This window comes from Cyprinus carpio, chromosome B11 (assembly GCF_018340385.1).
Source record: "Cyprinus carpio isolate SPL01 chromosome B11, ASM1834038v1, whole genome shotgun sequence".
NCBI lineage: Eukaryota > Metazoa > Chordata > Actinopteri > Cypriniformes > Cyprinidae > Cyprinus > Cyprinus carpio.
Window position 1 is genome coordinate 20,849,306 of NC_056607.1, and position 14,738 is coordinate 20,864,043.

Genomic DNA, 14,738 nt, shown 5'->3' on the forward strand with positions numbered 1-14,738 from the left:
TCGATCTAAAACATATAAAAACATGAGAAAGTTCCTTAACGCTGTGTGATGGTAAACTTGTGACGGCAACTTTGACGTGAAAAAGAATGGGAACTCCAGTCACCAAACAGTGATCATTTGCGGAGTTTTTGTTCCTGTTTCACTTGTTCATGTGTGCTGTGATAAAATAATTAAAACCCTGCAGGATGTTCTCATGAAAAAAATGACATTCCTCTAAAGTTTGTAAACAGGCCTTAAGCAAGTTCAGTCAGGCCTACATTATGCTGGTGCAAGATTGTATGTGATACTTTAAAATAATGATACAAATGAAACATATCTATATACTATGTTGTTATATTATATTAACATGTTAAGCATTATTTCTTAATGAATCAAAAATCATGATTCAATACATTATCTAACTTTGTTCCCATAGAAGTTCTTTTTCTCACGAGGTTCAAATTTAAATAACATGAGTTTTCTGTAGAACTGATGGGATTTTATACGAATGGAAGCATTTCAGAAAACAGCAAAGGAGGAAAAAGGACACTCTGTGCCTCAGGCTCCATTTATGTTATATATAGTAAAAGCACAACCCCCAGGACTCTTTTGACATTCTCATGGATGGAAAACAAAGATTTTATGATAAATGCAATTGTATAAGAGTTAGGAGCTCTTGAGGCACTTTACAAGTAAAGCCAACTTTTGTTGTTCAAAAATAAGCTGAAGCATATATGTTGTGTAACCGTTTCCGTGGCATAACTGTAACCTTATGAATAATTGTATAAATAATTAAATATGCTATTATGAATTGTGTTTTTCCAAAATCATATGAAATAAAACACCATATTCAAATGTATCATTTTTCCTTTTTATTTACTTAAAAGTGATTAACAAAAAATATGCTTGTCACAAATTTCAACAACAACAAAAACCTATAAAATACAGTCATTATGTTTAAACCTGAAGGTACACTTTCTCATAATCTGGAAATGAAGTGAGTCTGTGGTATTTTTGGAATGCTTAACACATAATCCCTGTAGTCGTTCATCGTTTCATCTAAATCAACAAAAAAGGCACCTTGGGTACACATGGCTCTGTAATTTGTAAAGCTAATCGTCAAGGGCTGCTTGAGCCCTGCATTACATACATTACCTCAAGTCACAGGCAAAAACGACGAAGAAAAACGACAGTTTTGCTCAAAAGTTATCTGTGGTTTACATTCAGCGAGACATTAAGAGCTTCCAGGTCACAGACTCGAGCTGTCGAGTCAGATGAAACTTATACCAACATAAGATTCACTCCAAGAGGGGGGAAAGGATTTTATACTTCCAGGATTTGCAATTTCCCCCTTAAAGCTCTAGTTTTTCCCTTTTGAATAGAATCACCCATTCATATGAATTTTAAACCGATCTCTTTGGCTAACACCGACACCAAAAGATGCATACATGATGACAGTTTCATCACATGCCTGCTAACATCTAAGGTGGCAGACTGCAGCTGGTTTAGAGGGACTCAGCCCTCATTCACAGCAAAATAAGGCACTATGGGCAGTATCTCTGAATGGCTTCTCACCCATAATTCTCTAGTGATCATGCCCAAATTTCCCTGATTCTACGTACAATCGTTCGAGGCACAGACCAGAGTCTGATTGCTCTTTGGGACACAAACGTGGGCAGAAACTTTGTTCGCCCTGATCCTGAATGTCCTCTTTGTTTGATGAAAGAGCCTGTCCTCGCCTAGTCCAGACATCTCCTCCTCTCTCTTTGCCCCGCTGCTGGAAGCACAGATGCGAACGGCTCGAAACGAGGATCAAATGCCAATCTCAGTCTCAGAGAGACATCCAGGAGAATTAAATCTCAGATTTGTTTCAAAACATCAGGTGATGTTCAGCTGGCAGAGAGTTCAACAGGTCATGCAGCGAGGACGCATGGTGATGGGCTGAGGGTTTGGGTCCACCTGAGAATAAAGAGAAAAAATAAATAAATAAATAAATAAAACACAGATCAGAACACTTCCCAGAGTGATGCTTTTCAAAAGTACCAGATGCCTTTATCAGTGATTTGCAGAGAGCAGGGAAAGAATCAACTCTTTATGAGCAGGATGAAACTCTTCCTTATCTTTTGTTACTGATGTCAAAGGCTGCACATCTCAGTATTTCGCTGGAAATTCATCATTACCTGTGCAGTTGCAAGCCAAATTGGGAAGATGCCAATTTTGTGCAATTGTGTTTTGTAAAATCAGAATAGATTTGAATGTTTTAAGATCATTTCTAAATAAAAGTAAAAAAATAAAAAAAATAAAAAGGGTTTACGCTGAGGTTTTCAGGCTTTCAAATTTTAGTTTGTTTGCATTAAACAGTTTTTCTGCCTCCTCTGATTCAAAAATCTATGATGCAGTTGTGATATTAAAATCACATTGTACAACTGAGAGACACAAAGTTGCAAATTCAAGAGGTTGTAATTATGATATATAACCTGAAATTATTAAAAAGTATGTCATAAGAAACTTATAAAGAATTTTTTTACTCTTTTTGGGCCTCTTCTGAAGTAAAAGTCTAGGTTTCAGGATTTCATATTACACATATTATGCACTATTACATATTAAATTAATATTATACTTTTTGTACTTCCAAACAGTTTAGTTTTTTGTTCCTTAAACATATAAAAATGTAAAAATCTTGGCCCTGACTGATAAAACCGGTTGAAAACCTCTGTCTAATACATAACTAGAGTTTTGCACGTCTGCTCACCTCGCTGTACACCGGCGGCGGGCGTAATCTGAACTCCTGCACGTAGGCCATGAGGGAGCGCTGCAGCACGCCGCTGAGATCTTCCTGAGGTTGGACTGCTGTGGAGTTCTGGACCGCTTCCTCATCTGACACAACAGCGCTGTAATCCGGAGGAGCTGTGGTTAAAAAACAAACCAGACTCAAAGTGAGCGACACATTTCACGGTGTGACGACGCTTTCAGGCTGATGAAAGAGAACGAAACCCAGGGTTGGGCAGAAACGTACGCTCAGGCTGCTCAGGGATGGCCATGCGAAGCCACTCCATGTTCACGCTGTACTGGCTGCTAACGCTAGACGTGCGACTGCCGAACGGATGCAAAGGGATGGTGCCCATAACCAAAGGAAGCTCCAGGGAAAGCTTGGACGTCCCAGGAACATCAACGCACACCTATGAGAATACAAAGTTATGTTTACTCATTCATGATCATTCCAGCAGCTTTAGTAGCTCTAAGTTCTCAAACTCACCCTGAGCATGTATTCCACTTTAATGATGCGACACTGCAGGATGGAGGGGCCGACTGGAGGGATTTTGATGGCGCGGCCGTGCCACGTCTCTCTACGGCGTGCACCAAGTATGTCCCCGCACAACGTGGCCACCACGGCCCTCTTCTGTTTCATGGTTCCCCTTGCGATGAAGGTCTGCGTCTGGGTGATGTAAGCTTTCGGCACCACGGAGCGAGACGTGGAGTTATCGAATTCAGCGAAGACTGGAATCACTTCACCCGGCGTGTAGCCCTTGCGGTCGATCTTTGCGGTGATCGACACCTGCCCGCAGTTGCGGTACCAGATGCGGGCCATCTTCTCTTTGGTTCCAGCTTGAGGCGCCTTAGGATAAAAACTTTTAAATTTAGCATGCACAAAATTATAAACCGAAAATAAAGCAAAACAGCCATTCTGAGCTCCTACCAGCAAACTTGGCGTGTTGATGTCAATGGGCTCGATAACCGTGAACTCCTTCTTGATCTTCTTGACGGCGGCCCACGGGCGATGCAGCTTAACCTTCACCCAGTATCGAATGCTGCCGTGCTTGCCCTCAAAAGATGTCACTAGGGTTCTGACAGACAAAACACTTGCATTAACGCTCATATCCTTGCAAAACTTTCCAAATAAAGCTCACTGATAACATTTTTATGAGACTAATAAAGCAAGCGACGCTTACTCCTCTGGCAGCTGGAAACTGAAAGGGTACTCGTGTCTCCCGGCAGACAGGACTGTCAGTTCACCATTATCTGGAGGAGAAGAAACATGATTGCACCAATGAATCATAAACACACAACGATAAGGGCAGTAATGTCAGAATAGCATGATGATATAACACAAAACATAACATCAACTGCTGATGTCACTAAGGAATATTTTTGTCGAGTTCATTCAAAACCTTTTGGTTCAGATTTTGTTAGCTGTCAAAGGCATAAAGTAGAACTTGTTTCACATTAAGCCCCAGCCTCTTGAATAATAATAACTGACTTGGCAGCTATTAAATAGAGCTCAGCTTAATAGTTATTTACACATTAACCAAACTGCTGATGTAAAGGTCCTGCTTCACTCAAACACACAAAATTAAGACTAATTTATATTATATTATATTAACTAAAAACTGCTGTTTACAACAAGAATGGAGCGATTTCCGATGAGCGAGTCAATTATAAACGATTCCTTTGAGTTGAAAACGTTCAATTAATTGCATAATCCAACTGATAGCGATTCGTTATCGAGTTCAGTTCTTTTGAATCAATGGTCAACAATAACAACACACACACACACACACAGCATACGAGTAGACATTTTGATGCTTTTTTAGCTTCAATTAATTTTCACTTTCATTATGTTTATTTTTAAATCACGTGAGAAAGCAAGTCTGGTTAGGGAGAATAATAACAGAAATGTTGTTTTTATTTTTGGGTGAACTCCTTGAAGAGTCGACTCAGTCAGCTGAAAGGCGAAAACAAGTTTGAACATCTTCCACTCTGGCTGTGAGTGACTGACCTGCCTGCAGCAGAACTTCTCTCCGGTTCAGGTACTCCACTTCATCGCTGTAGTTCTGCGTGTAAGCCGTGCTGGACCCGGCGCTGCGAGACTCGGTCCAGTGGACTTTAGCGAAACCTTCTGCATGCAACTTCAGCGACTGCACTTTAGTCTCCACCGAGAGCTCGAGCACAACCTTCCCTGAGACAACATCTCCGCTGCTGAACACTGGAGGACAGTCCAGCTCCGGGGAATCGAACACTATGTCAAACTTTTTCAGCTTGTCGAAAATCATCTTTGGGCTTTGCTAAGCACAGCCCTTTATGTATAATTCAGACGTGCGAAGTCAAACAAAGAGCGCGTGCGTGCATTCAAGTGCAAGGAAGCTGCTCTTCCTTCAGGTTCAAAACAAAACTGAAGCTGTGCATGTTCCCTGAAGGGCCTTTAACTCGTGTGGGCGGTCCTGCCTGCTCATAAACATCTTAACTGGGTGTGGATGGAGAGAGAGAGCTCGGATGATTGATGCTTACAGGTTCTTAGACAAAAACAAGCTGACTGAGCATGCCCAAAGAAGAGGAACCTCCCAGTGAAGAAGTTCGGCAAAACAAGAACGGGTTCGTTCTGTGTCACTTTTCTGAAAGATGCGCATATGCGAACTTCTTTTGCATAATAAATAAGTTAAACAAACACTTAAGCCATTTCAGTCTCAAACATTTAGTGGCACTGCAGAAAGCGTATGAACTGCCACAAGTATTAAGCTGGTCAAACAAAAGTGCAAAAGCACTTTTCTCAGACTTGTATGACGAAAACAACTTGTTTCTTTGTTAGCAGCGAAGTAGAGTTCACGCATCGCCCTCTCGCGGTGGATGCGCTTCTTTAGTTTAACGCCTCGCACGTTGTTAGTGTGCTTTTGTCTCCCTCTAGCGGTTTAAAGCTGGAATTACAACGTGAGGCCTGTCACGTCTGTGCTGCCGAGTCACAAGCTGTTTATTTAGATAATGATAAGAAAGTCTGGCCATGCGATTTCTTAAACTGACACATGCAGCAAAACTGTGTATCGCTCTGTTTTGACACAAGAACCAACTTTAATTGGGCTAATCTTTAAAATAGCCAAATATTGTCCGTTCCAAGCCTTTAAATATGAACGGATGTAAGCCAGTGTCTGAAATGCATATTAGTGATAATCATATTCCTTAAAGGACTCTTCATTGTCAGTTGTGATATCTGACAAAACACTGGCTGTGATGACGGATATTTCTTCTGTCCGCAGCCTAATTTCTCTTTATCGCTGAAGAAAGAAAAGTCTGTTTGCATTCTGATAACCTTTGATATCTTATAAAAAAAAAAAAAAAAAAAAAAAACAGCTCACTTGACAGACTGTCAGTGAAGAAAAATGCCAATGAAAGAACTAATAGTCTATATATATATATATATATATATATATATATATATATATATATATATATATATATATATATATATATATATATCTATATATATATATATATATTATAAAGTTAAAGAAAAACGTTTGTTTAAATAATTTGACAAAGATTATTTACTTATTGTTATTTACTTATCTTTCTCTCATTACACTAAATAAATCACAAATTATTTAATAATTACAAAAAAAATTAATTACAATTAATTGAATATTAATTCAACAGTTTGTCAAAAGTATTGTGTTATATTATGTATATATATATATATATATATATATATAGTTGTATCATTGTTTGATATTGTTGAGAGGATCAAGACCTCTAAGGATAGGACAAAAATTTGAAGGGGTATACAGACTGAAACAGGCATTTGGTGTATTTAAACCAGCTACTTTGCAACAAAACAGTAAAGTGAAAAAAAGTGAAAGTGACATGACATACAGCCAAGTATGGTGACCCATACTCAGAATTCGTGCTCTGCTTTTAACCCATCCAAAGTGCACACACACACACCATGAACACACACCCGGAGCAGTGGGTATCATTTATGCTGCTGTGCCCGGGGAGCAGTTTGGGGTTCGGTGTATTGCTCAAGGTCACCTCAGTCGTGGTATTGCCGGCCTGAGACTTGAACCCACACCCTTAAGGTTAGGAATCAAACTCTCTAACCACTAGGCCATGACTTCCCCTATTGGGACACCATATTGTACTGCATTCACAGAAACTGCCAATTACTGCTGCAAAGTATTCAAATCAACTAGTAGGTCATAACATCCAACACTATTACATTATATTGTGTTTTTAGAACAGTAAAGCACAACTTGTTAACCTGTCAATCAGTACTTCCTATTCACATCAACCCAAACACGCCTTTATTTCATTTTAATGACAATAGCTGAGCTTTTATCACCTTGGTGAGAAGCAGTTGCTCATGTGTATTTAATCTAATCAGATGAATGATTAACCAGATCGCACGTTTGCTCAGCGTTATAGCTCCTGTGCTAGCTGTCAAAGGTCACGAAGAAGAAGCCAGTCATTAGTGTAACTACTGCATGACCACCCTCAGAATCAGAAAGATCTTAAAGGGGCAGTTCACCATTTTGTCGTGATTTACTCTTCCTCATGTTGTCCCAAACCTGCATGACTTTCTTTCTTCGTCATTTTTTTTATATTCATAATGAATGGTGGCTGAAGATGTGAGGGCATAAATATCACTGTAAAAATGCTCCTCACAAGTTAAATAAGCCTTCAGGAGCCGTATGATATGATAGTAAGGAATGTTTTGCACATTATTACTGATAATATTGATATCTGCCCTTATTCACTGAGGATTCCTAAATACATGGAAACTAGTGATAGGTCCGTTGTTTACCGTCCGTTAGTGAATGAAAAGTATACAAAACCAATTTTAATGATGCATTTACAATTCAGACTGATACAACTAAAAAAAACTCTCATAATCCAAAAGCTTTTGTATTTTACATAAAGCTACCATACGGATTCAGAGGATTTGGAATATTCTTCCCTCAATGCTTTTATGATGATGTCTTTGGTGAGTTACTATTCATTGCAAGTTTATGGAAAAGACCAGTTAGGATATTCTTCAAAATGTCTCTTTTTGTGATGCACAGACCCATACAACAACAAAAAATATATATTTCAAATATATTGTTTAAATACATTTCAAAATAATAAAATAAAAAAAATGGCAAAAATATATTTGCTAATATGTTTTAAAATATATTTCTGGAAATATTTTCAACTTATATATATTATATATTTTTAGGTTTTTGTATACTTTTGCAAATATATATATATATATATATATAGGCTATATATATATATATATATATATATATATATATATATATATATATATATATAACATTTTTAAAAAGCATTTTAAAATATATTTTTTCAAAATTACAATATTATACATTATTTTGTAGAATTAAATTGTTATAAATTAGTATAATTATAAATGAACAAAATACTTGGAATGTAAATTAAGCATTATTAAATCATAAATCTAATCTTGATGTCTAGTAGGCTATTCTTTCCACCACATTTGTATTAAATGCTACTGTAAGATTGGAAATGTATTTGTTTTTTTGCCTCTGAAATACATTCATTTTGAAATATAATTTGGTATATGAAGGTTGAAACAATAACTACATATTTAGCATATATTAAAATCATATTTTGGCTAGAAATCACACACACACACATACATTTCTATATGGGGAAATAAACTCAAACGGTTCTTTATTATTTTTTGAGTGAGCCATCGCTTTAAATATCTAACCAGTTGATAAATCAGTTCAAACCCACCTCGGATAAGGTGCTGTCTCTTCCTGAAGTAAGTGATCTTGGATGTGTAGTCGTTGTAGACGGTGTTCACGCCGACGCTGCGGTTTTCCAGCCAGTGTGCTGCAGCGACCCCTCGTCCCAGGACTCTCAGGGCTCGGACTCTGATTTCTCGGTTGAGCTCCAGGGTCACCACGCCAGAGATCATCTCTCCACTGCAGTACACAGCATCCCCCGGACCGTCCAGCTCAAGAGCAAAGAGTTTGACGCTTTGGAAAGCCATAACTGTGATGCCCAAAATATAGAGTTCAACTCATATGAATAATAAGTTTGTGCATCACGATTAAAGGCTATTTTAACTCTCTTATACCAGGTGCAAGCACAGCGCTCAATAAAAACGTCATTTAAACCTTCAGTTTTAAATAGTTAGAACGTTATTAAGTTACGTAGGTGACATTACAACAAGGTCAAAAAGAAGACGAACGCAACTTTCACTTTTAAAACCCACAAACTGCAGCCTGGGTGCCAGAATAAAGTCACAACACCAGCGTAAAAGTTAAATGTATTCTGTCTGTTGTTTGGAGACCGCCCACTTTCGTTTGTGCACCAGAAGGAAGCAGGACACGGCCTTTTAAGTTGTAGCCACGCCCACTGGCTGGTGTAAATATGCATTCGAGCATGTTTTAGACAAGTGTATAACGTGCCAATTTCTTGCGTTTTTTGTTACTTTTGTTAATCTGAGATACATTTTTCTTGCTGTATGTAATTTAACATTTTCTGTTGTCTGTCGTATTTATGCTGGAATAAAGTGGAAAAGAAAATAAATATATATATATATATATAATTTTTTTTTTTTTTTTACTAGAAACATGCAAAGTAAAAAACATTTGAAAACGTTATCACAATTTTGGACCCCACTATACACATTTACGGCATGATAATAACACTATTCCTAATTCTGTGACCTTGCAAATGCAGTAAAATGTAACATGAGACAAATCATAGCAAAAACCCTATCTAAATTTCACTAAAATGAAATATTGAACTTGTGTATGTATAAACATCAAACAGCTGAAGTTCAAGGTTGCAACTTAGATGTTGTGTTTGTTTTGAGTGTGAGAAAGCAAGATCCGAGTTAGAGGCGGGACCAGTCCCTCGACAGATGGTCTGATGACACACAGGCTCTGGTTAAATACGGTGCAGGCACAGGATCATGCCACTCTCCCACACAAACACAGACCTGCATGGAAGCTCTTCTCTGGCAGACAGCAGCACGTTTAACTGTAAACCTCTGGCACTGTCCTATGATATTTTGCACATGCGTTGGTCTAAATGCCTGTAAGTGTTGTGTGAAATCAGTGAGTTAGTCGCCTTCTGACACACTCCTTGTAGTCATTACCACCGTGAGCTCCAGATCGCCATTTAACCTTGAAGTTCCCCACACACACTTTTGATCTGTACGCAAGATGTGCTCTGTTGTCATAACATGCCTCAAAGCCTCTTTTATGCTGATAAGAACTTTTTACACTTTATGGAGGTAATGACGTTTTGTGCCGAATTCTGCACTTCCAACATAACATGAATTTGCAGGACACACATATACACAATGAATTGAAACATGCATGCTTTTTAATAGTCAAAAACAAAAAAGGTCTGCACTCTAAACAAATGTACGTGTCCTTTTTAAGCTAGTTCATGCATATGAGGTGTTTGTCATTAAACGTTATCAACAATATCAAATCCATCATAATAGTCATTGTTCCTGTGTGTTGTTATTGTATGCTAGAGTTGAGTTGGATTTTGGAGTTGAGTTGAATATGCATGAACAATACGCTAAAGAAGGCTTTTAGCCAGAAAATGACATTTGTTTAGAGTAGAGACTTTTTTCGTGATTTGGACATTTTCAACTCAAAACGACATATGACTGATGTGTTGAAGAAGTGGCTTTTCCAGGGATGCCTTGCAGTAGGGTTTGGGAACAAGCGCTTTGTTGTGGGTTGTCCTGAAGTCATGTTCGCTGTGCCAGGGCCTGATATGGCTGTCTTTAACCTTGAAAGAGATAAATGTACGGTCAAGATTAGCTTTAAAACTTATATGAGCTCTTAAACTCAAATAATTGGTCATTGAACAACTATTATATAGCACAACGCCTATAAATGGGAGAATTCTTGATATATATTTGATAGCATCAGGCAAAATCGCTTTTAATTAAACTACTTGTCCACTATTTATCACATGGTTTCAAGCAAACTCTGGCACCACCAGTCAAGGCCCATCTCACGGCTCACAGACCAATGTCTATGTTTACTTCTCAAGGACTGGAGAATAAATGGGAAACCAGGGTTTATCTGCTGTGAAATGGAGTTTACCTGATGAAACTGGCTAGGGCTTATTTTCTGTCTTCTAGAGTTCAGAGGGACAAAATCTTTTTGCATGGTTGCAAGCATCCGATCTGGTTCTTAAAAAAAAAAGATCAGAGAAATATTTGATTTTAATATTACAGAGAACATTTAAAAAATAAATATACAATTATATATTTTAAATTTTGTTATTTTTAGAACATTTATATTATTTAGAATATACTATTTATATATTTATAAATGTAAAACATTTATATTATTTTTAGAACTTATTTTATTATTTTTATGAATTTTAATTAATGTTTTTCTCTCAGGTAACTAGGGTTACTATAGTTAAATATAAAATGAAAATTAAATTAGATTAAAAAAAATACAAATAATTTTTTTTAAAATATATACAGATATTTAAAAACAACAAAACTAATAAAAATGACAAAAACATAAAATTACTAGAACTTTAACTATTAGAAAATATGAACAAAATCGAATTCAAAATATTATAAATATAATATTATAATATTCAAAACTATAATCTCAATGATACAAAACAACAACAACACTGCAGGCAACGTAAAAATGCTTTGCATGCAGTACCATTTAAATGAACATTTAAATTTTTTTCCAGTAAACAAAAATGTATTATGACTGAACCAACCTGACAATATTTAAAAGTAATTTTATGGGTCAGATCAAGCAGAAATAGTGCTTTAAAGAGCCTAACACTCTAAGGGTGTAATGTGAAGTAATGTGGGCAGGTCATTTTAGGTGACTTTTCATTGTGAAAATACAGCTCAAAGTACCTTGCTCACACCACACATTGCGAGGTGGGTAGATCGGAGGCTTGGGATGGACCGCCTCTTTTGATGGGAACTGCTCCTGTGCTGTTGTGCCGTCTAGATCAGGTCTCCCGAATTTAACATTGCTCAAAGTCCTGATACCAGCTCCATCCACATGCACTGAGAACTGTGAGCGCTTTATCTGAAAGTCAAACATCTCAGTTAGGGCTTTGTCTAGATCTTCAAGACTTAGAATAAGTTGCAACAGCCCACACCTTTGGGAAAGAGCACTGGTTTGTTGTTGACGGTCTCTCCTTGTTGCCCATCAGTATCTTTCCTTTGAACACAGAGCTGAGAGTCGGGCATCTGTGCTCTAGATGAATAGAGCCTGGAAAAAAACAAACACAGTTATTAAAGTCATTGATGAATGCATCATAATTTGTTCATTTTCCCATTGTGTGATTAATATAAAGCAGAAGCTGAAGGAAATGTATTAAAATGTTACATTTAATTAATATATTAAGTTAACACTTTCACATATTTATAGTTTAAAACTGCTGTACAGCATCAGAATAAAATGAAATTCTCATCAGTGTTATTTTAGTGTCACTGAAATACTATTACAGTTTTTATTAATATTTTGAATGTTTAATTTTTTAAATATCATTTTCCGCTTTCATTATAATTTTGTTGTTGTTTTAATTTTTAGAAGTTTTTGGGATATTTTTTAAGCGTATATATTTATTATTTTTTTTTTCAGTTTTTGTTATTTTAGTATGTTGAGTTAAACTAAATAAAATTAGAAATTTTAATGGTTTTAATTTTAGTTTCAATTTCAATTGACTATAATAACCCTGTCCCATGTTCCGCATTAAAAAACAAAAAGTAGGCCTACACAGAATACAATTAATGTGCATACCTCCTTTGTATGCATGAAAGTCTTCAAATAAAGCTGTTGTCCATTTCTGGTCAGGACATTCCCGAAGGTTGATGGCCAGAGATTTATTTATCATAGGAAGCAGACATTCTTTGAATTCAGCAGAGCTGTTAACAAAAAAAAAAAAAATCTGATTCTCCAATATGACTACAATGTAATTTATAGAACATTCTGGTGTGGTGCAATATTAAAATGTGCAAGTTTTGTGTTTACGCTGCATCATACCTGTGCCCAGCCGATTGTCTGAATGAGGTAGAATACGTTGTTAGTTTGTCCATTGTCTTTTCATGATCTCCCATCGCCACTGATGAACACTGAATTTGTTGCTAAAATAAAAGACAAAAGATGTTATTAAACTGCAGCTTTATTGAAAACACTGGCAAATAATATAAATGTACCTTCTCTGTGGACTGAGGAGGACGAGGAGACCATCTGTACTGGAACTGCTCATGATAACTGGAACGGTATCTGTCCCTTCTGTCCATGATTAGACTTGATCCGACACCTGATTGATACGAATAACGCATCTTATATAAACTCAAAATCCCAATAGACAGTGTGTGTGTACAGTACTGACCTGTTTTTGCCGCCTGCTTTGCTCTGAGGGTCCGGGACACTTTATGTTTGATGTAGGAAGCCCTATAAGTGGGCTCAGGATATTTGCCCTCAGGCAGGCTTGTCATGACTGCATTTAGGGGATGAATGATTTTGGCCGCACACATCGGCAGGGGCTTTAGCTCAGACTGAGTGGTCTCGAAGTCTCCACAGCTGTCGTCTGAATGCAGTTTAAAGTTGGTTCTCTGCATCGTGAGGTGGGTTAGTTTTGGCTGTGTTATAGCCGCTGGTGTACGCAGCGGGAAGGACAGCGCTGTCTCTGTCTGGTGCAGGTTCCCAACGAGGTAATTCTGGTCTCTGTGCTGGAAGTCTGGTGAGACAGGCTGAAGGATAACATCTCGTTTCGGTACGACGGTGGTGTCCGCTAATTTAAAGTGGCTTTTGTTGGTTGTCGTATACATGTCGTCCGCTCCATCCACAAATGGTAAATTTGAGAGTCTGGAGCGAAGCATCTTGTGACCAGATTGTAAACAGCAAAAATGTACAGTTAAAATTGCTTGAAACTTCTGATCTGTCTTCTCCAAGCAAACACGGCATTTAAAAAGTAAAAAGAACAAGAAGAACGTAACGTGTATGGTGTCATAATGAGGCTGGTGACATGCGCGTGTCAACCATTCCGTTCTATCATTTGAATATATACAATATTACATGGTAGGCCTACACTAGTCAAGAAAGATGTGCATGTCTGTCCCTACATTAAGAGGACTAAATGTCCCCACAAAGATGTAATACCAATAAATATTGTCCTTGTGGGGACATTTTTTGGTCCCCATGAGGAAATAGCATGTCAAGAATTAAGCTTTTTTTTTTCTAAAAATGCAAAGTTTTGTGGGAGGGGCAGGCCTACGTACCCTAGTGAAAAATAAATAGTCTAGGCCTATACATTAATGTATTTGATATACATTTATTTCATACTAAGTATATTTAATAAAATGCCCTGCAATTGTACTTTTACTACAATAAACTGGTATACTTATAGTCTGCTAAATTGGAACAACTAATTTTGTACTTAATGTGCTTCAGCAGTGCGGAAGTATTGCTGAAGTCCAATTAAAGACATACTTAGTAGCTATATACTTTAGGTACACTTTAAATATTTTGCATTTAAAGACCGATATTATTCAAAGATTATATACGTCATCGAATGTGCATTGTGCACAAGTAATACTCCAAATAAAGTTTCATTAAAATTTTTATATGAGTAAGTCTTTAGTTATCTGTCAGTAATAGATTTGAATTATACGTAGTATGAAAAAATGTATTTTAAATATAATACTTTTTTACTAGGGTAGGTTTAGGGTGAGGGGATAGAAATACATTCCGCCAATAGAAACCCTGTTCAGACCTGGCTGTATAGTACAGCATAGAAAGATTATTTCAGTACAGTATAAAGGTTATTTCCAACGCAGAAGTCAAGAGCAATTACGACACCCCAAAATCATTTTTAATCCTAACTGACGCATGATTGTCGATTACTAAATACTAGAAACTTTGTTTTACTTATAATAATAATTAAGCATCAAACAATTTCTTAAAAAAATTCAGTACCCTTTCTGCTCTTAGTAG

General features: G+C 37.0%; 2 protein-coding genes across 4 annotated transcripts; both read right to left on the bottom strand.

Annotated features, from left to right (window-relative positions):
• Nucleotides 1-836: 836 nt before the first annotated feature.
• Nucleotides 837-8,992, bottom strand: arrdc2 (arrestin domain containing 2). 2 transcript variants are annotated; one of them, XM_019086284.2, is made up of 7 exons: nt 8,509-8,992; nt 3,930-3,999; nt 3,677-3,824; nt 3,236-3,595; nt 2,996-3,158; nt 2,732-2,886; nt 837-1,938 (listed from the first exon to the last, which is right to left on the bottom strand). In XM_019086284.2, the coding sequence occupies exons 1-7, from the start codon at nt 8,765-8,767 to the stop codon at nt 1,885-1,887; spliced, it is 1,209 nt and encodes a 402-aa protein (XP_018941829.1). In that variant the 5' UTR covers nt 8,768-8,992; the 3' UTR covers nt 837-1,884. The 2 variants fall into 2 exon arrangements, with proteins under 2 accessions (XP_018941829.1, XP_018941828.1); XM_019086283.2 differs by lacking the exon at nt 8,509-8,992 and adding an exon at nt 4,757-5,937.
• A 216-nt stretch (nt 8,993-9,208) lies between these two features.
• On the bottom strand, nt 9,209-14,032 carry LOC109069639. 2 transcript variants are annotated; one of them, XM_042734503.1, is made up of 8 exons: nt 13,135-14,031; nt 12,956-13,062; nt 12,783-12,883; nt 12,540-12,664; nt 11,896-12,008; nt 11,645-11,822; nt 10,854-10,942; nt 9,209-10,533 (listed from the first exon to the last, which is right to left on the bottom strand). In XM_042734503.1, the coding sequence occupies exons 1-8, from the start codon at nt 13,622-13,624 to the stop codon at nt 10,393-10,395; spliced, it is 1,344 nt and encodes a 447-aa protein (XP_042590437.1). In that variant the 5' UTR covers nt 13,625-14,031; the 3' UTR covers nt 9,209-10,392. The 2 variants fall into 2 exon arrangements, with proteins under 2 accessions (XP_042590437.1, XP_042590436.1); XM_042734502.1 differs by having other exon boundaries at nt 12,956-14,032.
• Nucleotides 14,033-14,738: the final 706 nt, after the last annotated feature.

Bases quoted from the DNA above. Each gene is read 5' to 3' on its own strand.
- arrdc2 (XM_019086283.2), bottom strand. From the start codon at position 5,030: ATGATTTTCGACAAGCTGAAAAAGTTTGACATAGTGTTCGATTCCCCG. The intron at 3,159-3,235 runs GTGAGTTTGAGA...GTATTCTCATAG, and splicing joins AAGTGGAATACATGCTCAGG to GTGTGCGTTGATGTTCCTGG. The intron at 1,939-2,731 runs GTGAGCAGACGT...CTTTATTCTCAG, and splicing joins CGCCGCCGGTGTACAGCGAG to GTGGACCCAAACCCTCAGCC.
- LOC109069639 (XM_042734502.1), bottom strand. From the start codon at position 13,624: ATGCTTCGCTCCAGACTCTCAAATTTACCATTTGTGGATGGAGCGGAC. The intron at 12,884-12,955 runs GTACATTTATAT...CTTTTATTTTAG, and splicing joins CTCCTCAGTCCACAGAGAAG to CAACAAATTCAGTGTTCATC. The intron at 12,665-12,782 runs GTATGATGCAGC...TTTTGTTAACAG, and splicing joins AGACAATCGGCTGGGCACAG to CTCTGCTGAATTCAAAGAAT.